This window comes from Myotis yumanensis, unplaced genomic scaffold, assembly GCF_028538775.1.
Source record: "Myotis yumanensis isolate MYYU_CA2020_CCGP unplaced genomic scaffold, mMyoYum1.0.hap1 SCAF_23, whole genome shotgun sequence".
In the NCBI taxonomy this organism is placed as follows: domain Eukaryota; kingdom Metazoa; phylum Chordata; class Mammalia; order Chiroptera; family Vespertilionidae; genus Myotis; species Myotis yumanensis.
The window spans coordinates 4,606,804-4,634,792 of record NW_027223774.1 but is presented as its reverse complement, the minus strand read 5'-3'; the positions used below and the strand labels follow the sequence as shown (position 1 = coordinate 4,634,792).

General features: G+C 50.3%; 1 protein-coding gene, 1 non-coding gene and 1 pseudogene across 4 annotated transcripts; all 3 read left to right on the top strand.

Moving 5' to 3' along the window:
• The first annotated feature begins 217 nt into the window (after window positions 1-217).
• On the top strand, window positions 218-5,182 carry LOC139000049 (histone lysine acetyltransferase CREBBP pseudogene; annotated as a pseudogene).
• A 2,300-nt stretch (window positions 5,183-7,482) lies between these two features.
• ZNF331 (zinc finger protein 331) lies at window positions 7,483-23,356 on the top strand. 3 transcript variants are annotated; one of them, XM_070402314.1, is made up of 6 exons: window positions 7,483-7,592; window positions 9,370-9,413; window positions 10,796-10,908; window positions 18,142-18,223; window positions 19,250-19,376; window positions 21,560-23,356. In XM_070402314.1, the coding sequence occupies exons 4-6, from the start codon at window positions 18,215-18,217 to the stop codon at window positions 22,900-22,902; spliced, it is 1,479 nt and encodes a 492-aa protein (XP_070258415.1). In that variant the 5' UTR covers window positions 7,483-7,592; window positions 9,370-9,413; window positions 10,796-10,908; window positions 18,142-18,214; the 3' UTR covers window positions 22,903-23,356. The 3 variants fall into 3 exon arrangements, with proteins under 3 accessions (XP_070258415.1, XP_070258416.1, XP_070258417.1); XM_070402315.1 differs by having other exon boundaries at window positions 10,796-10,976; XM_070402316.1 differs by lacking the exon at window positions 10,796-10,908.
• LOC139000427 (small nucleolar RNA SNORA24) lies at window positions 8,159-8,286 on the top strand. Its single transcript, XR_011469604.1, has one exon. It is a non-coding gene; the product is annotated as a small nucleolar RNA SNORA24 (small nucleolar RNA).
• Window positions 23,357-27,989: the final 4,633 nt, after the last annotated feature.

The window sequence follows — 27,989 nt, the reverse complement described above, 5'->3', positions numbered from 1 at the left end:
TGATGAGCAACCCTGTGCTGGGTAAGTTTTCAGAGGCCGGAGCCTATCGAAAGCCAACGCGGAGCTGGTTGTGTTTTATTTAGTCCCTCCGTCCGCCCCTCCCCCACTCCCCGTGACTGGAAAGATGGCGGTGCCCATGGGCCTTGCCGCGGAGCACCATGGGAGCGGCCATCTTACCGGAAGTGCAGTTCCCACAGGCGCGAGCACCCAGGAGCCGAGGTTTGGAGGAGCCTGGGGACGAGCAACGAGGCTGGTAGGACCCGAGTTGTCAGAGATGTGGTCAGACTAGGGACAAAACCCGGGAGATGTTTGAGCGCGGGTGACGTCTGGGATTTTTGAGGGGAGCCGGTCTGGCGACCTCGGTCGGGAAACGGGTTGTCGTGGAGGAACCGAAGGGGAGGGCAGGGCTGTGGAGAGAGAGGCCCACGGGTGTCTCTGGACACGTGATAACTGAAGGCTGTGGAGATGACTGTAGAAAGTGGGAAGGAGGTGGGATTCCTCCCGCACTAGTGAAACCAAAGTGCTGTGTTCGGACCCGAGTTCGCTGTCTCGCAAAATCGAAAAAAAAAAAAAGGCGTTAACGGAAAAACAGGTCAGCAAAAGCGAAAGCAAAGTTTGAGAGATCCTATATACTGAAACCCTAATATGCAAATTGGCCAAACAGTGGAATGACTGGTTGCTATGACTTGCAATGACCACCAGGGGGCAGACACTCAACACGGGAGCTGCACCCTGGTGGTCATTGCGCTCCCACAGGGGGAGCGCTGCTCAGCCAGAAGCCGTGCTCGGGACTGGCAAGCGCAGCAGCGGTGGTGGGAGCCTCTCCTGCCTCTGCAGCAGCATTAAAGACCCCTGGGGCCGAAACCGGTGTGGCTCAGTGGATAGAGCGTTGGCCTGCGGACTGAAAGGCCCCAGGTTCGATTCCGGTCAAGGGCATGTACCTGGGTTGCGGGCCCATCCCCGGTGGGAGATGTGCAGGAGGCAGCTGATCGATGTTTCTCTCTCATCGATGTTTCTAACTCTCTATCTCTCTCCCTCTCTGTGAAAAATCAACAAAGTATATTTAAAAAAAAAAAAGTCCCCTGGGGAAATGTCCGACTGCCCGGAGCAGGTCTAAGCCGGCGGGAGGACATCTCCTGAGGGGTCCAAGACTGCAAGAAGGCGCAGGGTTGAGGGACCTCCCCCCGCCCCCAGTGCACGAATGAATGTCATGCATTGGGCCTCTAGTACTCGTATATGGTTCCAGGCAGAGGGATGTCCCATGGGTCCCTACAGACCAGCAATTCTACTAAAGTGATCTCCAGAAAAAACAAACTTAGTCCTTGACTGAATCTTCTTTAAGGCAGACTGAGTCCTATTTCTTGAATGAGAGCAAGGAAGGATTGGTAAGAAGACAACGGCTGATGGGCATGCGGGATTGAAGGCCCTGTTCCAGGTATCTTTTTTTTGTAACACTACCTGTTTTTATATATATATATATATATATATATATATATATATATATATTTTATTGATTTCAGAGAGGAAGAGAGAGAGAGAGATAGAAACATCAATGATGAGAGAGAATCATTGACTGGGTGCCTCCTGCACCCCCCCCCAATGGGGATTGAGCCCGCAACCCAGGACATGTGCTCTTGACCGGAATCGAACCTTGGACCCTTCAATCTGAAGGCCAACGCTTTATCCACTGAGCCAAACCAGTTAGGGTGGGGGAGACTATTTTCTTACAGAGAATAAAACTATAGACGGCGAAAGGGAAAAAAAAATTGGTTATTCAGATTTTTCAGTTATTTTTCAATCAGCATTTGTAACATAATCTCCTAGAAAATAATACATTTCCCTTAAATATTTTAGATTGTTTTAATGGAAAGTGCTGTACTGTTTTACATTCTTTTTTTTCTTTTCTTTTTTATGTTTTTGATATTTATTTTATATATTTAAACACCATTTAACAAAGAAAAATCAACCAAAAAAATGAGTTCGAGTGTCACCTCTGACACGCGTGTCATAGGTTCGCCATCGCTGGTCTACACAGCGGGCACTGTCCGGGCCACCAGGAACCCTGAACTTTGCGGGGTGCCAGGCCCTGAAGCCACAGGTCCCTCTGGCAGCGACCCTTGTGGCGTCCCCTGACCCCACGAGGCTCACAGCCCCTCCACGGGCCCAGCGCAAGCACAGCCCCTGCCCCTGGTCTGCCCGCCACCCCTGCCCCGTCGTGGCGAGCGCTGCTCCTGAGAAGACGGGATGTGGGGGCAGTGACCCCGACAGGCCCAAACCCAGGTGCGGGCGGCGAGCTCTCGGGTCCACTGGTTGTCCTTGGAGCAGCCATTGTCCTTGAGGGGCTCCCGGGCTGCGGGACCAGGGTTGGGACCTGCCCTTCAGGGGCCAGCACCAGGGAGGTCGCACACCAGTCCCCAGGGGTCACCAGGCCGGCAGCCCCTGACCCCGCACCCTCCCGGCCCCTGTGCCCGGAGCTCCTGTCCGCCCTGGAGCCCACGGGACAGCTCTGGGGGCGCGGAGGTGACAGTCTGGGGTCAGAGGTGACAGTCTGGGGGCGCAGAGGTGATAGACTGGGGTGCAGCGTGGGCTGCACAGCAGGGGCCAGGGGAGCTCAGGACTCGGGTGGACGCGGCATGGGCGCTGGGGAGGGGGGACCCCCATCGCAGTCAGGGGAGTGGAAGGGAAGCGGGGCCGCGCCGGGACTCAGCGGGCTCTGCCCCGCGCCCACCGCCGCCATCCCCCTTCCGCCGGGCACCGTCCAGGGCGCGCCCCCACCCGCCGGCCCCCGGCCCCTCCTGGACCCCGAAGTCCGGTCCCCGCCACCGCGTTCACGGGACGGGCGTGCGGGGTGCCCGGCGGGTGCCCACGGCGCCCCCTCCGACAGCGCCGCGCCGCGCCGCACCGACTGCGCCGCCTCCCGAGGCCCGTGGTCCCGCGTCCCGCCCGCCGGCCCCGAGCCGCGCTCTGCGCCCCCAGCCCCCCGGCCGGACCGAGGGCGGCTCCCCGTCACCGGCGGGTCCGGACGCCGACCCGGTGCCTCGCCGCCCGGCCCCGCGCCCGTCTTCGCCGCGCACCTTCCCGACAGTCGGGGCGGCCCGAGGGCGGGCGCGCGTCCCCCCCTCCCCCAGCTCAGGGTGTGCGACCCGCAGCCGCCGCAGCCGCCGCACCCGCCACCCGGGCGCCGCCGCCCCTGTTTTACATTCTGAGCAAAAATAGAGAAGGCTTTCCGTGTCCCCACAGCCCACGTAAAAATATTCTCACTCTTTGTATTGTAGTGGGTGTAACATTTCATTTTTTTTAAAATATATATTTTATTGATTTTTTTCACAGAGTGGAAGGGAGAGGGATAGAGAGTTAGAAACATCGATGAGAGAGAAACATCAATCAGCCGCCCCCTGCACATCTCCCACTGGGGTTGTGCCCGCAACCCAGGTACATGCCCTTGACCAGAATCGAACCTGGGACCCCTTGGTCCGCAGGCCAACGCTCTATCCACTGAGCCAAACCGGTTAGGGCATAACATTTCATTATTGTTTTGATTTGTATTTTCCCAATGCCTAATAATGTTGATCATATTCTCATTCCTGTCTCTTTGGTGAAATGTCTATTCAAGTTCTTTTTCCCATGTCTTTTTTTAACCGGGTTGGTTTCTTAATGAATCTTAAAAGTTTGCATATTATTCATCTGGAAATGTCTTCATTTTGCCGTCCTTTTTTGTTGTTAATCTTCACCTGAGGACATTTTTCCCATTGCTCTACAGAGAGAGAGTAGGAGGGAGGGAGAGAGGAAGGAAAAGAAGGAAGGAGAGAGAAAGAGAAATATTGGTGTGAAAGAGACATACCGAATTGTTGCCTCCCACAGGTGCCCTGATGGGGGGTGGAGAGTGAACTGCAACTGAGATAGGTACTCTTTTTTTTTTAAATTCTTTTTTTTTTAAAATATATTTTATTGATTTTTTACAGAGAGGAAGGGAGAGAGATAGAGAGCTAGAAACATCGATGAGAGAGAAACATCGATCAGCTGCCTCCTGCACATCTTCTACTGGGAATGTGCCCGCAACCAAGGCACACGCCCCTGACCGGAATCGAACCCGGGACCTTTCAGTCCGCAGGCCTACGCTCTATCCACTGAGCCAAACCGGTTTCGGCTGAGATAGGTACTCTTGACCAGAAATCGAACCCTCCACCTTTCTGTGCGCAGGCTGGCTCTCTAACCACTGAGCACACCGGCCGGGGTGAGGATAAAATTTTTTAAAAGAAAGCAGAAGGTGCTGTAAAGAGGATTATCATTGCTATTATTGTGAGCATTTGGGCCAATATAAGGAATATTCATTTCTGTAACTTGATTCAATTAAAATACATGGCTCCAGCTTTTCTTTTCTTCTTAAAGCTTTCAGGAATTTGTGAAGGTCGCCAAAGGAGCGAAGGAAGAACTGCACGAGGACAAAGAGAGCTGCCTAGCGATGCTGGTGGAGTCGCAGAACCAGGGCCAGGACCGCTGTGTCCTCACCTGCACTGAGTGCAAGCAGCGGGCGGAGACAGGCTGGCACTGCCCCGGGTGCGAGGACTACGACCTTTGCATCAGCTGCTACAACACCAAGGGCCACACCCACGAGATGGTGAAGGTGGGGCTGGGCCCGGATGAAGAGGCCGAGGAGGGCGGTGAGGGCGGCAACCAGGGGGCGATGCAGTTCAGGAGCATCCAGGAGGCTCGGCGCCTGAGCCTCCTGCGCTGCATCCAGACCCTGAGGCATACCCGCCAGTGCCGCGACGCCAGCTGCTCTCGGGCCAACTGCCAGAAGATGAAGCATGTTGTGCGGCACGCCACGCGCTGCCAGCGTAAGGCCAGTGGAGGCTGCCCAGTGTGCAAGCAGCTAATCGCCCTTTGCTGCTACCATGCCAAACAATGCCAAGGAAACCCATGCCCCGTTCCCTTCTGCCTCGACATCAAACAGCAGCTCCGCGAGCAACGCCTCCGGCTCCGCCAGGAGCGCCTCCGGCTCCGCCAGCAGCGGATTGGGAACCGCCTGCTGCAGGGGTAGCTCATGCGCCAGCGGATGCCACCATGAACACCCGTAACGTGCCTCAGCAGTCCTCCATCCCCTCCTTGAGCACCACCCTGGACACCCCCACAGCAGCCCAACACACCCCAGACACGACAGCCTCCGACTCAGTCCCAGCCCTGGCCTGTAAGCATGTCACTAGCTGGCTTCTTCAGCTCGGCCAGAACTTTGCCCCCATCAGTGTCCACGGAGAAGCCCACTAACCTTCAGCTCCAGCCCAGCCTGCAGAACCTGAACGTCATGCAAGCCAGCGGGCCACGACCTGCTGTCCCTCCGCAGCAGCAACAATGGGAGACCTGAACCCCCAGGGCCAGGCCTTGAACATCATGAACCCGGGGCGCAACCCCAGCGTGGCGAGAATGAACCACAGCACAGAGAGATGCCGCGGAGGAGCAGCAGCAGCAGCAGCAGGAAGGCAGCGCTGGCATGGCTGCAGGCCTGGCAGGACACGCCCAGTTCCAGCAGCCTCAGGGACGCTGATGCCACCCGCAGCCATGCAGCAGCAGCAGATCCAGCAGCACATTGGGTCACAGGCCAGCCAAACCCTATTAGGACCTAACAGTTAGGCAGATTCTGTACTTTTCCCTTGCCCTCAGTTTCTGCCCTTCACTCAGTACTTTCTATTGTCCCCACTGGAGGCTCCTGTCCTCTCTGCTGTTTTCCTGTTATTCTCATTTCAGGTGTCACAGGAGATAACTAAGCAGCTGAGAAAAGCAGCTCTGGACCCAGCTTCCTGCAACCGCCTGCACCTCCATCCGACCCACCCAGAGACATAAATATCCCGCCCTCCCTACTCTTGCTTGCTGAAATAGATATGCTGGTGTGTTATTACCATTTCTAGCCCTAACCGGCTTGGCTCAGTGGATAGAGTGTCAGCCTGGACACTGTAGGGTCCCAGGTTCAATTCTGGTCAGTAGCATAAACCTTGTTTGTAGGCACATCCCCAGTAGGAGGTGCAGGAGGCAGCTGATCGATGTTTTTCTCTCATCAATGTTTCTAACTCTCTATCTCTCTCTCTTCCTCTCTGTAAAAAAATCAATAAAATATATTTAAAAAAAAAAAAAAGAAGCTCATTCTTCCTAATCTAACTCTATAAAAAAAAAAGAGGCAAACACAAACATCCTGCCTTTCCAATGAGATCAATATCAGATGTAACCACATAGTCCCACTTTATAAAGGGAAGCCAAAAACTTACCAGTTAATGGATGTAAAAGAATCTCAGAATTAGAAATCGAAAATTTAAAAAAATAACAATGATTTAAGGGGAAATTCTCAATCTTAAAATCAACTACTTAATAGTAGATGGGAATTAGGAATTCTTTTTTTAAAATATATATTGATTTCAGAAAGGAAGGGAGAGAGGGGATAAAAACATCAATGATGAGTGAGAATCATTAATGGGCTGCCTCCTGCACACCCCCTACTGGGGATCAAGCCCGCAACCCCAGCATGTGCCCTTGACCGGAATTGAACCTGGGACCCTTCAGTGCTCTGGCCCACCGTCCAACCACTGTGCCAAATCAGCTAGGGCAAACCTGCATAACTTTTGACACCCCTTCCTCCACAAAAACAAACAAACACCCCCCCCCCCCCCCTCCAAACTTTAAAACTACACCCGGCTCTGGATACCATGGGGAATGAGTTGCAGGACCCCTGCGGATACCAAAATCCATGGATGCTCAAGTCCCTAAGGCCCTTATATAAAAGTGGCTAGAATAATGCATACAGTCAGCCCTCTGCATCAGGAATTCCCAACCGGATCAAAATACTGTTCCTAATTGGTTGGTTGACTACCTGGATGCAAAACCCATGGACAGGAAAAGCTGACTGTATTTTTTTTTTTTCGTTTTTTTTTCGTGGTTGGGGTCGGGGAGAGAATCCCAGTATAAGCCCTCCCTGGCAGTTCAAACCTATGTCGTTCAAGAATCAACTATAATCCCAAAGTAACATTATACACATTGCTATCTAGCTACCCCAATGGAAGGGTCCGAAATGCACGTTGAGGAACAATCCACGCCTCAGGACTCCCATCTTTTCTTTTGGCGATTCCTTCCTGGACATGCTCCCAGGAGTTGGTGGCACATTGTCCTTAGCAGGGGGCCTGAATTTTTGCCAGGAGAAATCTGAAGGGTGGGCAGTGCTCCCAGCATTGGTAGATTCCGGAGGCACTCGTCCTCTAGGGGACGGGGCAAGGCGCCTTCCGAAGGCCCCGCTTCCAGCCCCAGGGCATCGCCCCGTGAACTGCGTTTCCCAGAAGCCTCTGCGACAACGCTCCTTAGGGCCTTGGAGAGTGGCACGCCGGCGAGGTGAGCCGCCGCTTCCATCTTCGCGGATTCCCGGGTTCTGGACTACATTTCCCAGAGGCCCCCGAGGCGCGGCTTTATTAGGAGCGCTCCGCGTTGCATTCTGGGAGACGCGTCTCCAGCGCACAGGGTTTTTTTTAGGCTCCGGCTTCCCTGGATGCCATCCAGCGTTCACCTCAGCCCTTGCGCCCCCTCCCGACGCCCTGTGGGCCGTTGGGTCCCACGCGGTAAGCTGTTAGCATCGCAGGAGGAAACCCGCGCGGGATGCGGCGGGGGGCGGGGGGACAGGCGGTTGTCGGGGCGCCAGACGCCCCGGGCGAGGAGGCCCGAAGCGCAGCCTCGGCCTGCGGCTGCGGGGAGAAGTGAGTGCGCGCGCGCGTGTGAGTAAGTGTGTGTGTGTGTGTGTGTGTGTGTGTGTGTGAGTGCGCGTGTCAGTGTCAGGGACCGGGCCACGCCCCCGGGACTCAGGCCGCAGGCCGGGTCCCCACGCTGTGACGCACCGGCGCGTGGTGGTGCTGGGGGCGGCTCTGCTCCGTGGGGGTGACCTGCGCGTGGGCTCCGGGGCCGGGCAGGTGACTGTGACGTGGGTGTCGGTGGGTGTGCGCTTGTGCGGCCGCGGCCGGTGCGGGGCGCGTTGGGAGGATTGGGTGCGTGGCCACCGCGGAGCGAGGACCGGGGTGTGCGCGGCAGCGCGCCCCGTGGCTGTGCTGTCTCTGCGGCTCCCCTGCCGTCACCTTCCCGCCCGGAGGTGCCTGCCTGGACGCAGGGGCCCCAGGGGGAAGTCAGAGCCCGACCCCGCGAGGAGAGTGACAGCTGGAGGCGGGAAACCTCTTCCTGGCCGTGGAGGGGCGTCTTCTTGTTTGTCGGCAAAGCTGTCCCCGTTTAATTGGTAGCAGACTCTGACTTGCACAAATAGCGTTCTTTTTAAAAATATATATTTTAGCCCTAACCGGTTTGGCTCAGTGGATAGAGCGTCGGCCTGCGGACTCAAGGGTCCCAGGTTCGATTCCGGTCAAGGGCATGTACCTGGGTTGCGGGCACATCCCCAGCAGGGAGTGTGCAGGAGGCAGCTGATCGATGTTTCTCTCTCATCAATGTTTCTAACGCTCTATCCCTCTCCTTTCCTCTCTGTAAAAAAAAAATCAATAAAATATATTTAAAAAAATAAAATAAAATAAAGTATATTTAAATATATATTTTTTTTAATTGATTTTAGAGAGGAAGGGAGAGGAAGAGAGAAATGTCAATGATGAGAGGATCATTGATCGGCTGCCTCCTGCACGCCCCCTACTGGGGATCGAGCCCACAACCCGGGCATGTGCCCTTGATGGGAATCGAACCCAGGACCCTTCAGTCCACAGGCGGATGCTCTGTCCACCGAGCCAAACCAGCTAGGGCAGTAGCATTTAAAAAAAAACAACAAAAAACTTTTTATTGATTTCAGAGAGGAAGGGAGGGGGAGATTGAAACATCAGTGATGAGAGAGAATCATCGATTGGCCACCTCCTGCAGGCCCCCTACTGAGGGTGAAGCCTGCAACTGGGGCACCAGAATGGAACCTGGGATCCTTCAGTCCTGCAGGCCGATGCGCTATTCACTGAGCCAAGCCAGCTAGGGCGCAAGTAGCATTCTTTAAAAAATAAAAAGAAAGAAGGGTGCATCGTCCTGAGATGGCTATTTCAGCGCTCAAGTGCTCTTCCCACGGGCAACCTGAATGACAGGACAGAAGGGCCTCAGGAATGAGATTCTGTTTTGCACGGGAGAGGTCCCAGACCTGACCGGTGGGGGGAGGGGGCAGCTGCAGAGTGACAAGATCCCCCCCCACCTCCCCACCCCCACCCCCGGCACTGGAGCCTAGTCCCCAGGAATCTCTGAAATACTCAGACCCAAGTTCCCCCTCTTTCTGGTTGGTTTTAGATATGACATGGGGACAGGAGGGTATGTTCTGATGTCGTCTGTGCTCCAGAAAGGACCTGGTGTCTCATTCTCTCCTCTTTCCCCCAGGCCAGCCATCCTGCGTCGTCAAGCGTCTTAAAATCAAGGTTCTGGTGAGTTTTGTTGTTCAGCAAATGATTTGTTTATAGGGCGGAGGAATGTTTGCTTTCCTTGGCCAAAAATGTCCCCCCTAACAGGGACCTATCCCACTGAATCCTCCCGCCCAGCCTGTGCAGGTGTATTCCCCCGTGTCCTCCCTGGTGAGCATTCACTTGGCCGATTGCTCACATCCCCGTGGCTGATGGAATGGAATGCCGGTGGGAGGTTAGTGTTTGCGCTTTAGTTCAGTGTGACTTGGTGAGGAGGAAGCTCGTGTTTAGGGGGAACCGAACACTAGACATCTTCGGTCCTTTCACAGGCCTGCCTTTCAGATCACAACAAGAAAGGAGAGGGTGCCCTAACTGGTTTGGCTCAGTGGATAGAGCGTCAGCTTGCGGACTGAAGGGTCCCAGGTTCCATTCCAGCCAAGGGCACATGCCCAGGTTGTGGACTTGATCCCCAGTAGGGGACGTGCAGGAGGCAGCCAATCAATGATTCTCTCTCATCATTGATGTTTCTAGCTCTCTTTCCCTTCCCTCTTCCTCTCTGAAATCAATAAAGACATGTTAAAAAGAAAGAAAGAAAGAAAGAAAGAAAATGATTTTTTTTAGAAAAAGAAAGGAGAGGGTGTGATCATTGTAGTAAATGACAAAGCAAACAGCTTTGGGAGGCGTTTGAGAGTGGGGTTCGAGCGAAGGTCTTTGCCAAAAAGGCAGGGATTTTTTGTTTTGTTTTGTTTTTTTCAGTAATCAGTAAATAGAAATGTGTTGCATGAGCCAGGCCTTGTTTGAGGTCTGACAGTTGTAGCTTAGTTGCATCTTGTATGAACTGTGAGAAGCAGTTGATACTGGGTATGAGTTCTGGATGTAGAGCCCGGGTTGGTCAGCTTTTTCCGTAGAGGATCCTGTGCTAAGTATTTTATGTTTTGTGGGTTGCATGTGGCTACATGCTGTTCTTTTTCAATGGATTTATTTGTTTAGAATGGTTTTAGATTCACAGAAGAATTCCAAAGAATTTTTTTAAATATATTTTATTGATTTTTTACAGAGAGGAAGGGAGAGAGATAGAGAGCTAGAAACAGCGATCAGCTGCCTCCTGCACACCTCCCACTGGGGACGTGCCCACAACCCAGGCACATGCCCTTGACCGGAATCGAACCCGGGACCCCTCAGTCCGCAGGCCGACGCTCCATCCACTGAGCCAAACCAGTTCCGGCCCAAAGAATTTTTATTGCAGAGAATTCCCAGGTACCCTGCCCCTGTTTCCCCATTATGACCAAGTTAGCATGGCACATTCCTTATACTGAATGGGCCGATTTTGATACGTTATTGTTAACTCAAGTCCATGCTTTATTCCTTTCCCGTAGTTTTTACAGAATCTTCTCCATCTGTTTCAGGATCCCATCCAGGAGACCATGATACAGTTCGTTGTCATGTCTCCTTAGACTCCTCTTGGCTCTGACAGTTTCTCAGACTCCCCCTGTTTCTGATGACCTTGAAGACGTAAGAGGTGCTGATCAGGCATTTGGCGGGATGTTCCTGCACTGGAATCTGATGTTTGTCTCACGTTTAGACGAGGTGCATGGGTTTGAGGGTGAAAGATCACAGAGGGTACAAACTGTCAACACGATGTATGGTTGTTGAGGTTGCCCTTGTTAGTGTTGGCAAGGGTAGTGTTTGTTCGTTTTCTCCACTGGAAAGTTACTCCTTTTCCCTCCTTTTCATACTTAGACTCTTTGGAAGGAAGTCGTATGTGCAGCTCATGGTTAAAGTGTGCAGAATTATGCCCCCTCCTCCTCCTCCTTTGTTTCTTGATCATTTCTTTTTGTTTTCACAACCCTTTAAAAATGTAAAACCACCCTAGCTGGTTTGGCTCAGTGGATAGAGTCGTGGTTCTCAACCTTCTGGCCCTTTAAATACAGTTCCTCATGTTGTGACCCAACCATAACATTATTTTCGTTGCTCCTTCATAACTGTAATGTTGCTACTGTTATGAATCGTAATGTACATATCTGATATGCAGGATGGTCTTAGGCGACCCCTGTGGAAGGGTTGTTCGACCGCCAAAGGGGTCGCGACCCACAGGTTGAGAACCTTTGGGATAGAGCGTCGGCCTACATACTGAAGGGTCCCAGTTTTGATTCCGGTCAAGGGCACATGCCCCCGTTGTGGGCTCCATCCCCAGTGTGGTACACGCAGGAGGCAGCCTATCAATGATTCTCTCTCATCATCGATGTTTCTATCTCTCCCCCACCCTTCCTCTCTGAAATCAATAAAAAATATTTAAAATAAATAAATAAATAAAAATAATAACAAAATAAAAATGTAAAACCCTTTAGCCCTACAAAAACAGGCTGACCTAGAGTATTGGGGTTTCAGTCCTGTCTCTGCCTCTTAGCATTTGGGGCTCTATAAAGACAAGGTTGTGATGAGGATGAGATAATATAGATAAAGCCCCTTAGAATAGCCCCCAGAGCATTAGTGTTCAGCACATTCTGTTTTCACTGTGTGGTATGTCTGGATGCCCTGTAGGTCAGAAGCAACATACACATGAAGGTCATTATGATGGATACTTACAAGTTCTCAGAATGAACCAGAGCTCCTGGCTGGTGTTGCTCGGTGATTGGTTGAGCGTCTCAACCTATGAATCAGGAGGTCACGGTTTGATTCCCGGTCAAGGTACATGCCCAGGTTGTGGGCTAGATCCCCAGTGTGGGGCATGCAGGAGGCAGCCGATCAGTGATTCTCTCTCATCATTGATATTTCTGTCTCTCTCTCTCTCCCTCTCCTTTCCTCTCTGAAATCAATAAAAATATATGTATTTTAAATGAACTAGAGCATAGAACAGGAATCCTTAGCCTGAGGTCCTTCCTTTAATTGCATTTGCCATTTTCCAAGGGAAATTGTATACAGACTTATTGCATATGGCTTTCTTCCTTGGAAAAAATCTATAACTTCATGGCATTCACAAGTGTGGACGTGCCCCCCCCCACCCCCCAAATTAGACCCTTGTTCTGGAACCAAAGGCTGTGTTCAGACCACAGCCAGTATTCAGAATGATGGACATGGTTAAAGTAAATCACACCCAATTCATGTTATGAAGTATTATGCAGCTATGAAGAGGGATGTTTAGAAATAGTCATAAGAAGGAAAAATGCATGTGATGTAATATTAAACAGTACTCACAGTTATAAACAATACTATGCATGAACATTTTTACTTAGTTGAAATTTTACTTAATAAAACACTTTAAAAAATATTTTATTGATTTTTTTTTATAGAGAAGATGAGAGAGATCGATCAGCTGCCTCCTGCATGCCCCCCGCTGGGGATGTGCCCGCAACCAAGGTACATGCCCTTGACCGGAATCGAACCCGGGCCTCTTCAGTCCCCAGGCCGACGCTCTATCCACTGAGCCAAACCGGTTCGGCAATAAAACACTTTTTAAGTATCCTATTCAATATGACATTTTAATTGCTTACTCAATGAAGGCGGAAGGGAGAGGGGCCACTTGTATTGAGCACCTTCCCTGTACCAAACACTCTTCTATCTGCTTTGCACACTGTCCCTAATCAGGCCACGGAGCAGCTTAGCTGTTGTTGCGCCGAGTCTGATGGTGTTAGAGACACAGGGGAAGGATGTGCAAGGGCAGGGAGGTCATATCGGTTTGTCACCCGCTTTTCCAATACTGGGCCTTGTGGCAGTTTCCTGTTGCTGCTGTAACAATTGTCACAGATTTAGTGGCTTAAAACAGCACAGATTCGTTATGGTGCAGTCCTGGAGGTTAGGAGTCCAAAATGCCCTGGGCTAAACCAAGCATGTCAAACTCAAAGGCTGAATACACAAGGTGTAAGTGTATGTGGGCCAAAAAAAAAACCAAAAAAAGCTCCCATTTTCATAGAAACGTGGGTTTATTTCAATAGAGACGTGCTGAATACAAAGGGCTGAAATAAATGAGTCATTGTTAACATAAAATAATAGAACATTTTAATAAAAATTAGTATTTTTTCTTGAACATGAACTTACCAGACACTGAATAACCGCACAACTTCATAAGCGTCACACAAATAAACCTATTTTTCTTGTTCTCCGAAAGCAAAATATTTCCTGTTGTGCACACCAAGCAAGCCAGTACAAGACTAATGATGTGGCCGTCGGCTGCTAAAATATTCACTGCTGGTATTAGTGGAGGGAAATGGGGTGCGGACGAGTAAGGGAAATGAATGCAACAGGATTATAGTCATCAGTCATTAGCGAACGTTGTAGTTCGTTATTAATATGTATAACAGGATTTGTAAAAATTAAGTTATGAAATTTTTATTAAAACGTTTTTACATGCCGTTATATTGGCTGGGCCGCAAAAATATTCATTGTGGGCCGCATGCGGCCCTCGGGTTTGACATGCTTGGGCTAAACCCAAGGTGTTGGTAAGGCTGCGTTCCTTTTCAGAGGCTCTAGGGGGCACCCTTCCCCTGCCTTTCCCGGCTCCAGAGGCTGCCTGCATTCCTGGAATTACAGCCCATTCCTCCATCTTCAGAGCCAACAGAGACAAGTCCTCTCATGTCGTAACACGCTGTCCCTGCTTTCCTCCTCGCATCTTTCTCTCCTCCTGACACCCCTCATCTACTTTTGCGATTACATTGGACCCACCCAGATAATTCTGGGTGCTCTCCCTATTTTCAGGTCAGCTGATTAGTGACTTTAAGTCCAGCTGCAACCCTTTCCATGTTATATAACATATTCCCAGTTTCCAGAATTAGGACATATGCTGTTCAGTCTACCACAGGCCTATTCGTTCAGCTTTCTCTTACTGACTGCAATATACCGCACTCCAACTGTGGGGTTTTCTCTTTATTATTTTTTCTTTAACTTTGGGACTGTCTTAAGTTTATTTCTTATAATGGGATTAATGCAGGCCTACTGCCAACAATTTCAATTTCCTAAGGAGCTCATAAAGGAGAAACTTGAGAGTGTGTTCTCCCTCCCAGGCACGCCAGCACCCTTCCCTCCCCTCCCCTCCCTTCCTTTCCCCTCCTTTCCCCTTCCTCTTCTCTCTCCCCCCTCTCCCTCCTACCTCTGTCCCCCTCCTCCTCCTCCCAGGCCTATTACCATTACCTTCCTCACTTCCAAGCTCCTAGGGCCCTTCCTTTAAAGAAAAAAGAAGAAGAAACTTGAGCCCGGCCAGTGTGGCTCAGTGGTTGAGCATCGACTCATGAAACCTATGCACCAGGAATTCATGGTGCATATACTGGGTGCCCCCCCGCCCCAAATACACTTAAAAGCTGATAGCTAAGTTGATTTTTCTTTCTTTTTAGATTTAACCTATTGGAATTCATTATTCAAAGTCTGTATTCATTTTGGGGGAATAATTCTCCAAAAAATATATATATGTGTGTGTGTGAATGTATATGTGTGTGTGTGTGTATATATATATATATATATATATATATATATATACACACACACATAAATATATGATTGGTGCCTTCCTTTGTTCTGTGCTGCCCCCTGGTGGTCAGCACATGTCATAGTGATTGATCGAACTCCCCAAGGGGACACTTTGCATATTGGCCTTTTAAAAAATATATTATATATATTTGTAATATAATAAAATATTATATATGTGTGTGTATATGTATTCTTTAAAATATATCTTATATATTATACACACACACACACATATATATATATATATACACACACACATACATACAAGATATATACATATTTTCTTCCTTGGGATACATGCCAAAAAGTAGAATGTTGAGCCAAAATCATACTTCTGTTCAGTGCCTGCAATGAGCCGGACCCTGGGGTAAGTGCTGTGCCCTAACAGGTGCTGGGAGCAGGGCATCATCCCTCTCACTGTGGGCACTGAGGTCAGGTCATGACCAAAGAGTCCTGATCGCACAGGCTCTAGATGGAGAGATAGAAAGTTTATTTTCTAAGTTAATTAAATGTCTGACCAAATATAGCAGGCTAATGTTTAAGTGGATAATTTTGTGTGGCCCAGGAATGATGTTATAAATATCCAAATGGCTCTTGGCAGAAAAAGGTTCCCCACCCCTACTCTGGATGGACTCAGGGTCCAACCCATTGTCCTACCCGTGGCCAAGAGGTATTACAGGGAAAGGGTCCAGGGCAGTCAGCCTAGGGAAAGGCACACAGGACTAATCCTCCCTCCATCAGAGTCCAACCACATGCAGTGTTGTCTGCGGGGGAGCTCACAGCCTGGGAGCCAAGGTTTCTATCAGGTGTCAGTCACGTAGGCACCCTCTGCATAGCACAAACAAGCATTCCAGGAGCATGAGCCACTGTCCTCAGTGAGGGAATGGCGGCAACCCTGCAAGTCCAGCCAAGGACCAGTCTTGCAAGCAGGCTTAAGGTTAGCAGTTTCAGGCCCGCTGTGCAAGGGATATACACTTTTCAGGATGCTTTCTTCTATTCCTCTCTACTTTGATCTCTCGATCTCTCTCTCTCTCTCTCTCTCTCTCTCTCTCTCTGTTGATGTCTTATGGTCTGTCAGTATCTGTGTGTTTGTCTCCATATGTGTGTATAATTATTCATATAGCACATATATGAATATATACACACTATATTATGTGTATATATTCATATATAGAATTTAAAAAATATATTTTATTGATTTCAGAGAGGAAGAGAGAGGGAGAGAAATGAAAACATCAATGATGAGAGAGAATCATTAAATCGGAATCATTATATCGGCTGCCTCCTGCACACCCCACAATGGGGATCGAGCTCAAAACCCAGGCATGTGCCCTGACCGGGAATTGAACTGTGACCTCCTGGGTCATAGGTTGAAGCTTAACCATTGAGCCACCATGGCTGGGCTTATATAGAGAAGTTGACAAGGTATTGTACCATCTTGTTTTGGTAACATTATTTTCCCACTGATGGTATATCTGAAATACTTTTCATATTCTAAATATTCCAACTTAGCAGTAAGTAACCACTGACCTCGGTGTTCTGCATTGATAGTGTGCATATGTTTATGGGGTCAGCTTTTCCTGTCCGCCTGCCACGTCCTGACTCATGTCACCCTCTCTGGAGGCCAGAAGAGATTTGAGTTTGGGTGATGCAGCCTCTCCTAACCCTGGACAGTGTGGCCGGAGGGAGCAGGATGGACTCCAAGTGAGGCTAGGTACCCTCCACACACCCACTCGGGTCCAGACCCCAGTCCCCTCCCCAGAGTTAGCCACATTGGGGGTTTGAGGGCCACTCTCAGTTTTGAGGCCAACTGCAGGTTTGAGAGTTTCCTGAAACCAGCCTCAGGGTCAGTAATTCAGGACTAGGACTCCCAGCACTCACTGGAAGCTCTTCTCTCAGGGGTGCGGTTTATTACAGGGAAAGAGCACAGAGTAGCATCAGCCAAGGAAGTAGGTGTGTAAGTCCAGGTGTGGGGGGTGTTCACAACCTGAGCTCCGGTGTCCTCGCCCCAAGTGCACTGCCTACCAGGGACTCACCTGGTTCACCAGGGCTTCATCACATAGGCACCACTAATTGACTTGACTATAGAGAAATATAGACCTGATTGATTAGGTCAACTGATACCCCATGACCCAAAACCCCTACCCAAATTACTTGGTCCTTCTAGGATGAGGAGCTCCTACCCTAAGACTGTTGGGTATGGCCAGCCCCACCCTAAGACTGTTGGGTATGGCCAGCCCCACCCTAAGACTGTTGGGTATGAGCAGCCCCACCCTAAGACTGTTGGGTATGGCCAGCCCCACCCTAGGATTGTTGGGTATGCCCAGCCCCACCCTAAGATTGTTGGGTATGGCCAGCCCCACCCTAGGATTGTTGGGTATGGCCAGCCCCACCCTAGGATTGTTGGGTATGGCCAGCCCCACCCTAGGATTGTTGGGTATGGCCAGCCCCACCCTAAGATTGTTGGGTATGGCCAGCCCCACCCTAAGATTGTTGGATATGGTGAGGCCCACCCTAAGATTGTTGGGTATGGCCAGCCCCACCCTAGGATTGTTGGATATGGTGAGGCCCACCCTAAGATTGTTGGGTATGGCCAGCCCCACCCTAGGATTGTTGGGTATGCCCAGCCCCACCCTAAGATTGTTGGGTATGGCCAGCCCCACCCTAGGATTGTTGGGTATGGCCAGCCCCAGCCTAGGATTGTTGGGTATGGCCAGCCCCAGCCTAGGATTGTTGGGTATGGCCAGCCCCAGCCTAGGATTGTTGGGTATGGCCAGCCCCACCCTAGGATTGTTGGGTATGGCCAGCCCCACCCTAAGATTGTTGGGTATGGCCAGCCCCAGCCTAAGATTGTTGGGTATGGCCAGCCCCACCCTAAGATGCAGCATGGCAGCTAGTACCTAAAACAGAAGACCTTCCTATCAAGTCTGATGCAGATTACCTCTCAGAAACTGAGGACAAAGGCCAGGTCTCTCTTTGGTCAAGAGCAGATCCTTAATACTTACCCCTAACAGGGAGCTGGCTGAAGATCCTCCTGCTAAAATGTTTGGGTCTGACTTCAAAACAAAAAAATAACTAAAAGCCCCTCTTTTCTGCCCTGTGCTGCTGGGTGTCCTGGAGTTGGAGGGAGAGCCTGTTTTCCCTCCGATCTTTTCCTGACCTGTGGTGTCTGTGTGCGGGTGCTGGGAAGGAGCTGGCGTCCTTGCGAAGCAAAGATGGAGGAGCAGGAAGGTTGTGTGAAGTCACTCTGGGGACCCAGGAGCACTGACTTCAATGCCTCTTTCTCCTGGCCCAGCTCCGCCTTCTCCAGAGTTGGTCTACGGTGAAGGAAGCCCTTAGACGACTCATCGGGTCCTGATTCTGAAACTATGGCCCACGTAAGTGTGTATGTCTCCTCCCTCCCCGCAGTGTGCTATTTGGATCCCGTGGTGGTTTTTATGAATTATCCCCAAGCCTCCTGCCCCAGGGAGCCCCATCCAATGACCTGCTTCCAGTCCTCTCCATTCCGTCAGTGGTGACTCCGCATATCCCCTCGCCCACCTCGGGGCCCACGTTCATAGAACGTGGCGCTGATGATTCAGCACCTCCCTTATGCTCAGTGTTTGGTCAGCGGGAATGTTGGGGGAATGGAGGAAGAAAGTCCCTGGGGAGAAAGATTTGCTTCGGGTCCATGGTCTGATTAGTTGGAGATGTTGGATGCTTTTGAGCTCAGGAGAACACAGGAATCCTCTGTTCCAGGCAGAAAAGAGGGGATGTGCATATTAGTTGGCCTCGGGGTTAGTGTGTGAGGACAGCCCAGGCTCTGAGGCTGTGAGCTTCCGACAGGGCAGGGGCTGAGGCCAGGGGCCCCGAGAGGCCACTTCTCTTGTTGAACAGACCTCTGTGTGTGTCTGTGTCGCTTGCCACCAGCATCCTTTCAGTCAGGAACGGGATGGGGCGTGGGGGGGTGGTCATGGGTCAGAGCACCCAGTACAGGCGAATAGGTGACCACATGCTCCCAGAACTGCGGACAACCGGAGTCGTTTTGCGCAATCACTATCATTCAGTCTAATCTGTCCATGTGTTGGAATTTTAAAAATGTTTTCTGTCATTACAAAGCCGGAGGAATGCTGTGAGGCAGGCACATGGCAGGCTGTGTGTGTGGGAATGGGAGGAAGCCAGGATCGCTCTGTCCTTGCTCCGCAGGCTGCGGTGCCGGATTGCACAGGTGCAGCTGGCTTTTCTCTGCAGTCACACGGAGGGATTCTGCCTGTCACGGCCACGCCTTCACTGTCCCCTCCCATCTCTCCGGCTTTCCAGGAGGCACTGTGTCCACTCTACCCAGAGCGTAGGCCGGCCTCTCCTTCCCTTCGTCTTGAAACTGCCCTTCCATTTCCTCAGGGACATGTGGTTTGTGTTCTCAGGGTCCCGTGACGTTCTCAGACGTGGCCATCGACTTCTCGCAGGAGGAGTGGGCCTGCCTGGACTCCACGCAGAGGGACCTGTACTGGGACGTGATGTTGGAGAACTACAGTAACTTGGTCTCACTGGGTAAGCTGCCTGAGTCATCTCACTCACACTGCTCCCTGGAATGTCAGCCCCTTCCCTGGTGAATTTTAGGGCTGTCTTTCAAGAGACAGAGTTCAGCCCAGCAGGTGTGGCTCAGTGGTTGAGTGTTGACCCATGAACCAGGAGGTCACGGTTCAATTCCCGGTCAGGGCACATGCCTGGGTTGCGGGCTCGATCCCCAATATGCAGAGGCAACGGGGCAATGATTCTCTCTCATCATTGATCTTTCTCTCTTTCTCTTCCTCTCCCTTCCTTTCTGAAATCAGTAAAAAAAAAAAAAAATTTTTTAAGGTATGTTGAATCTTCTTCCTGTTCCCAGGGAGAGCTTTGAGCCTTGTCGGGTTGGAAGTGACCATCACACACCTTCCTCTCGTCATCCACCAGTGATCTTCCCACCTTCGTCTGGCCCTTCCTGTAGTTCCCACTCTCTTCATGAGCAAAGGATTAGTTAGAATTCTGGAATATTTATTTCACAACCATCTTCAAGAAAACCAAGCTTCCTACTGTGTTGTTGTGTTTATACCCAAATGGCCCGTGGTTCTTTGGGGTGACTTGATTTCTCTATAGAGGTAGATTGACAAGCAGAATTCACATAAAAGCAAACAGCACATTCCATTTCCGACACATTGTGCCCAAAGTGAGGTTGAAAGTTACAAATCTGTGACCTTTGAGTTAAACATTAGATGATAATATCTTGTCATTATCTCAGGAAATTTCTTATTTTTCTGTTAGAAAAGTAACAACCATAATATTTATGGCTAATTTTTTAAAAATATATTTTTGTTGATTTCAGAAGGGAAGGAAGAGGGAGAGAGAGAGAGAGAAACATCAATGATGAGAGAGAATCATTGATCGGCTGCCTCCTGCACACCCCCCACTGGGGATCGAGCCCACAATCTGGGCATGTGCCCTTGACTAGAATCGAACCCAGGACCCTTCAGTCCGCAGGCCGACAAGCTATCCACTGAGCCAAACCAGCTAGGGCCTTAAGGCTAATATTGTGCTCACTGTATACGAGGTATTGAACTAGGCATTGTGTGTATGTGTTGTATAAATACCCTTCATTTCATTCCCACAAGTTTAGGAGATAGACACAGTGATTAAGTCTGATTTGCGGATGAGTATGCTGGGGCCCAGAGGACATGGTCAGACAGAGGAGGCAGGACAAGAACTGAACGGGAGAATTCTGGCCCAAATCCATGCTGCCAGCTACCACGTTCTACCTGCCACCAGGGAGAAGGCCTTCAGAAGTTTAAAATGAGGCCTGTCCCTACCTGGCGGTCCACATGTTGGTTCTCTAACCCTTTCTCTCTTCTTGAAGTCTCTGTGACCTTGACGTCTAGGTGGTTATAAACTTGGTTTTCCTGGGTTGCCCAGGTGTGTCACCACCACATGTACAAAGTATGCTGCTTTTTGTCTTTAGTTCCCAGATTTCCCCTCTAGTGTCTGGTGCTTACTCATGTCTGCTGATAGGAAGTAGTAGCTGATAGTCTTCAGGTTTATTCATTAATATTATGGTACCATACACGCACATGTTACCAAGGGTCTAGTTCAGCCGTGGGCAAATTACGGCCCGTGGGCCGGATCCGGCCCGTTTGAAATGAATAAAACTAAAAAAAAAAAAAGACCGTACCCTTTTATGTAATGATGTTTACTTTGAATTTATATTAGTTCACACAAACACTCCATCCATGCTTTTGTTCCGGCCCTCCGGTCCAGTTTAAGAACCCATTGTGGCCCTCGAGTCAAAAAGTTTGCCCACCCCTGGTCTAGTTGGTTCATATTTATTCTACTAGAGAAGCTTTTTTAAAATATATACATATACAGTGTGTGTGTGTGTGTGTGTGTGTGTGTATATATATATATATATTTTTTTTAATTGATTTCAGAGAGGAAGGGAGAGAAACATGGATGATGAGAGAGAATCACTGATTGGCTGCCTCCTGCACGCCCCACACTGGGGATCCAGCCCATAACCCAGGCCTGTGCCCTGACCAGGAATTGAACTGTGACCTCCTGGTTCCTAGGTCGACACTCAACTACTGAGCCACGCCGGCCGGGCAGAAGTTTTATTTCTACTAGAGAAGTTTTTGGTTTGTCGTTTGCTTGGTTTGTTTATTTTGTTTTTCTTAAAAGGAAACAAAATGTGGTGTTTTTTCCTCTAGATTTGGAGTCACCCCATGAGACCAAGAACTTACCTACAGAAAAGGGCATCTGTGAGCTGCGTCTCTCCAAGTGGAACTCGGACGGGAAAAGCAAGTCCCTCGGCCTTGACTGGGTGTGTGAAGGTGAGTTAGTAGGGGCGCGGGGCCCTCCAGGGGGGTATCTCAACCGAAGGAAAACCAGCCGTGCGAAAGCGCCCGCCGGGGAGGAGGCCTCGGTCAGGCCACCCCAGAGACCTCCTCGCAGGGAGAACGCCTATGAGTGCCAGGAGTGCGGGAAGGCCTTCAGCCGTGGCTACCAGCTGACTCAGCATCAGAAAATCCACACGGGCGAGAAGCCCTACCAGTGTAAAGAGTGTAAGAAGGCCTTTCGCTGGGGTAACCAGCTGACTCAGCATCGGAAAATTCACACCGGCGAGAAGCCTTATGAGTGTAAGGACTGCGGGAAGGCCTTCCGCTGGGGCTCGAGCCTCGTCATTCACAAGAGGATTCACACGGGCGAGAAGCCCTACGAGTGTAAAGACTGCGGGAAGGCCTTCCGCCGCGGCGACGAGCTCACGCAGCACCAGAGGTTCCACACGGGCGAGAAGGACTATGAATGCGAGGACTGTGGCAAGACCTTCAGCCGCGTGTACAAGCTCATTCAGCACAAGCGGATTCACAGCGGCGAGAAGCCCTACGAGTGTAAGGACTGCGGGAAGGCCTTCATCTGTGGCTCGAGCCTGGCTCAGCACAAACGGATTCACACGGGCGAGAAGCCCTACGAATGTCAAGAATGCGGGAAGGCCTTTACCCGTGTCAATTACCTTACTCAGCATCAGAAAATTCACACTGGTGAGAAGCCTCACGAATGCAAGGAGTGTGGGAAGGCCTTCCGCTGGGGTTCCAGCCTCGTGAAACACCAGAGAATCCATACGGGGGAGAAGCCATACAAGTGCACGGAATGTGGGAAGGCCTTCAACTGTGGCTATCACCTGACCCAGCACGAGAGAATCCACACTGGCGAGACGCCTTACAAATGTAAGGAGTGTGGGAAGGCCTTTATTTATGGGTCCAGCCTGGTGAAACATGAGCGGATTCATACCGGAGAGAAGCCATACGAGTGCAAAGACTGTGGGAAAGCCTTTAGCCATGGCCACCAACTCACACAGCATCAGAGAGTGCACAGCAGTGCGAAGCCCCACGAGTGTCAGGACTGTGGAAAGGCGTGTGGCCACGCACACCATTACAGAGGACACCAGGGGCTCCACGCGGTGGGCGTGGAGACAAAACCTTTCGAAGACAAAGAATGTTCAGAGGCCTCTAGACAGCACTCATTTCTTCCACAACATGAGGCAAATTCATGATACGATTTAACATAAGGAAGTCGTAACCGGTCACTCTTCTCCTTCCAGAATCTCAGGATAGTCCTGTGAGAGGCAGGTTTGGAGACAAGAAGTCACTTTTCCTCCCTGATTACAACATATGCAGTGTAGACAGTTTGTTCACTGGATGGGTTAATGGACGCATAGAAGGTTCCCAGGACCTTTTGATTTCATTTCAGATTCATTCTGGGGGATAACTGCTGATGTAACATACGTGCAATAGCCTTTCCTCGCCACGGCTGTCATCCTCAGCCCCCCCTCACTCACTGTGCCTCGGGGGAAATGACCTTTAACCCCTGTGCGTATCTGAAATCAGGACAGCCACCTGATACTGCCCGTGGGCCATTAGACAAGTCTGGTATGTGGAACTCCCTGCAAGTGTATCTGGAATATTGTGCAAACTCAATAAACATTGGCTGCGTTTCTGTCGTCATTACCCTCGGTGTTGCTGTTAGTGAATTATTGCAAGAAGGCCCCCTGTGGGGATAACAAGTTTAGAAAAAACTATTAAACTTCTACAAAAAAATAGTTTTCACAGTCCTGGGCCCATGGTGTTTCTTAGCACATAGAAGGTGCTAAACATAAAATAAGGTTAATAAGTTGCACTTCCTTGCCTGGTGTGCATGGCTCAGTGGTTGAGCATCGACCTATGAACCAGGGGGTTATGGTTGTTTATAGGGCGGAGGAATATTTGCTTTCCTTGGCCAAAAATGTCCCCCCTAACAGGAATTCAGAGCCAAGACCCAAACTGTAGGGGAGAATTTATTTGGTCAATCACAGAGGCAGGAAAGTAATTCCTAGAAGAAATGGGCTGAGGAAACGCATTATGGGGGTAAAGGAAGGGCCCTTGGAGCTTGGGAGGGGGGAGGGGCGGGGAAAGAGAAGGGGAAGGCGCGGGCTCCTGGGTGGGAGAGCACACCCACACCGAGTCCTCCAGCTGCAGGGTGTTCCGTGGAGATTTGGGGGCGGTCCCAGAAGATCGCAAGACTATTCAGTTTTCCAGGTGTGTCCATTCAGGGTTGTGGCCATGGGTCATTATTCCGTGCAGCTGGTCCTGACCTCGGCCTTGGCTGCCTTTGTTGCTTATCTGGGCCTGGAGCTGAAATACAACTGAGGCCTAGACGTCATCTCTAGGGAGGAAAGGTCCGGGGTCCAAACAGCGTGACCAGCAATGACAGGCTGGGGGCGAGGTCCCACCCCACAATGTCCTTTGCTAGGCCCTGGGGCTTCCCGCCCTGGTGACCTGTTCCTGGCCCATCTTCCTTGCTGTGCTCATGTCTGCCTAACTGCCTGTTACAGACCAACAGATCAATGTTCCTCTCTCTCTCTCTCTCATCAAATTTTTTTTATTTTTAATAAAAAAGTAATAAATTAAGAGGCGGGGAGGACTTAAATGACTATGGATCAAGAGAAGACCACCAGGTCACCAGTAAGTATGTGAAATTGTGTTCAACTTCCTTTCCCATCCAGGAAATGCAAAGCAAACCGCCACGTCGCTAGACGCTCAGCAGAATGGCTAAAATAGAAATCGCATGAGCCGCTGTCTTTGTTGGATATGCAGACATGGCCTGTTCAGGAAGGAACTGAGCCGCACACTGTACCCGCCACATCCTGGCGGTCCCGCCACAGGGACCGGAGGCCATGCTGCGGGCAGGGAGCAGGCCTGTCCCGAAGGGGCCAGGGCCTGGGGTAGAGACCCAGGAGAGTGCTGGGAGCAGTCAGACTTGGGGGGACCTGAGCCGTCTGAGGCCGGTCAGCCCTACAGCGAGGGGTGGTGTTGAGGAAAGAACTAGAGCCCCTGGTGGGAACCTGAGAACAAGGGGGTGGTGCTGTCCTTCCAAACTGCTCCGTACAGGTAGGGGGGATGAGGAGAAGGAATTGGCAAGTTCCTGTCGGGAGAGGGAGGAGGGCCGCAGAGGACGGAGTGTGCGGAGGGAGGTGGGATGAGGGGGCGGGCACAGAGATAAGATGAAGCTGTGCAGACACAGGCAGTGCCGGGCAGGCCTCTGGACACAGCCCAGCAGCAGGGACACTGCCTGAGTGGACAGGTGACACAAAGAAACGGGGAAGTGGCCATCACTCAGGACTCAGGCTAAGGAGCAAACACCCAAGTCAAAGGAGCCTGAGACGGATGGTTGGGTGGGAGAATAAGAGAGGATGGGCCGGCAGAGGTACCACAGGCGTGGCCTCGGGGGACCCAGGTCTCATATGAAACTTCCTGTTTGGCTGTGTTTTTTTTCTTATTCTTGCTGATCCTCTCCTTGAGGATATGTTTCCATTGATTTTTAGAAAGAGTGGAAGGGACAGGGAGACAGAAACATCGATCAGAGAGATACATCCATTGGTTGCCTCCTATGCGCGCCTGGACCAGGGCCGGGGATGGAGCCTGCAAGGGAAGTACATGCCCTTGACCGGAATCGAACCCAGGACCCTTCAGTCTGCAGGCTGACGCTCTATCCATTGAGCCAAACCAGCTAGGGCCATAGTTTCTTCTAAATATTTATATTTTTATTCATTTCGGAGAGGGAGAGGGATAGAAACATCGAGTATCCTGGACCCACTCCCTCCTGCACAGCCTCTACTGAGGATTGAGGCAGCGACCCAGGCATTTGCCCTGGCAGGGAACTGAGCCACAACCTCCTGGTTCATAGGTTGACGCTCAACCACCGAGTCACAGAGCCCACCTGGCCGGGCTCTGCTTTGTTTTTATGTAGAGACTGCACATAGTAGGTCTTTTCCCCCTTTTTTAGTAAATATTTAGGCTGCAGCTATTCACACTGGTCTGAGCCTGATCATTTGTTACGGGAAGCACGCCACTCTTTTTCCTGAATTGCCCACATTGTAAGTTTGACTGATTGTATTTTGTGGGCAAGCGACTCTGTCCCTTGTGTGAGCTGATAGTTGATCTAGAGCAGCGGTTCTCAACCTGTGGGTCGCGACCCCTTTGAGGTCTAACGACCCTTTCACAGGGGTCGCCTAAGACCATCGGAAAACATATAATTACATATTGTTTTTGTGATTAATCACTATGCTTTAATTATGTTGAATTTGTAACAATGAAATTGGGGGTCACCACAACATGAGGAACTGTATTAAAGGGTCGCAGCATTAGGAAGGTTGAGAACCACTGATCTAGAGACTGGATTATATCCTGATTCAACGTTTGAAGCGTGTTTTATGGGCAGTGTTCTGCGTGGCCTATTATAGCTCCGCCACGCTGTTCCCACATCACCTGCTAAGAATTCAAATCGGGTGATGGCCACCTTTCCCATCAAACCACCACCTTAAGTCTTACTCCCCTTTAATTACTGTTTTCTAACCCTGTCATTTCATCGGGGCTCCGAAGTCTGTCAGTCCTACTCCTTTTTTTTAATATATTTTTTTATTGATTTTTTACAGAGAGGAAGGGAGAGAAATAGAGAGTCAGAAACATCGATGAGAGAGAAACATCGATCAGCTGCCTCCTGCACATCTCCCACTGGGGATGTGCTCGCAACCCAAGTACATGCCCTTGACCAGAATCGAACCCGGGACCCTTCAGTCCGCAGGCCGACGCTCCATCCACTGAGCCAAACCGGTTTTGGCTCAGTCCTACTCCTTTAAATCCACCTAACGACTCTGCTACTCCCTCTCTTGACCTCATCCCTCCAATGGGTCTATCCTTCATTCCGTGGCAACGTTTTGTTCCCACAGATAATCCTCTGCTTTCTCACCACCTTCAACACCCATAAACCTTAATTTCAAGTTTCTGTTCTGCAGTGACATCACCCTCTCTCGTCTTTCCAGTTTAACTTCTAGTTCCACCCAACTGACACCAGTAACAAGCACCCCATTTCTCACGCCCCTCCCCCTGCCTCTAGCAGCACTATTTCCCAGAGAAGAACTCTCCACTGGGTTGTAACTCAGAATGAGTCTGCAACAGCCCTGGCCAGTGCGACTCAGTTGGCTGGACTGTCGTCTATGGAAAGGTCAGGGATTTGACCACTGGTCAGGGCGCATACAAGAAGCAAATGATCGATGTTAACCTCTCACATCAATGTTTCTCTCTCCCTCTCCCTCTCTAATCAACAAAAAAAGTAGCTGCTGTGGTCAGTGGCCCGAGCATCTAGCTGCCCATGGGTCTATTCCTGGTCAAGGGCATACCTATATTTCAGGTTGGATCCCTGGCCCAGGTCGGGGCAAGTGCAGGAGGCAATCAATTATTTCTCACATCTATGGTTTCTCTTCCCCCCTCCCTCCCCCTCTAGAAACCAATGGGAAAAATATCCTCAATGAGGATTAACAAAATAATACGAACTAACAAAAAAAAAAAAGAGGAGTCTGGGCAGAAACATAAAGGGAAATGGTCATTGACACAATGTTATCTGTCAATTATATCTCAATAAAGTTGGAGGGAAGCAAAGATGACCATTTATATCTATCATGAAATTAAAGCCTGCCTTGTCCGATATTAATACAGCTACGCCAGATCTATGTATATTTTTAACTGATTTTTAGAGATGATGAACAGGGACAGAAAAACATCAGTTGCCTCCCACACCCGCCACCTTTTAGTCTACTAGACCAACACTCCAACCAACTGAGCCACACCGGCCGGGGCATTGTGTTACTGTGTGTATGATCCTTTTTTTTTTTTTTTCGTTTACTTCCAACCTATTTGTGTCCTAATATTTCAAGTGCAAATCTTTTTTTTTTTTAATATATTTTATTGATTTTTTACAGAGAGGAAGGGAGAGAGATAGAGTCAGAAACATCCATGAGAGAGAAACATCGATCAGCCGCCTCCTGCACATCCCCCACTGGGGATGTGCCCGAAACCCAGGTACATGCTCCTGACTGGAATCGAACGCGGGACCCTTGAGTCTGCAGGCCGATGCTCTATCCACTGAGCCAAACCGGTTAGGGCTCAAGTGCAACTCTTGACACGAAGAATGTTCCGACTACATGGATGGACCTGGAGGGTATTATGCTAAGTAAAATAAGCCAGACAGAGAAAGACAAACACCACATGATCTCGCTTATATGTGGAACCTGAAAAACCAAAATAACCAAATGAGCAAAACAGACAC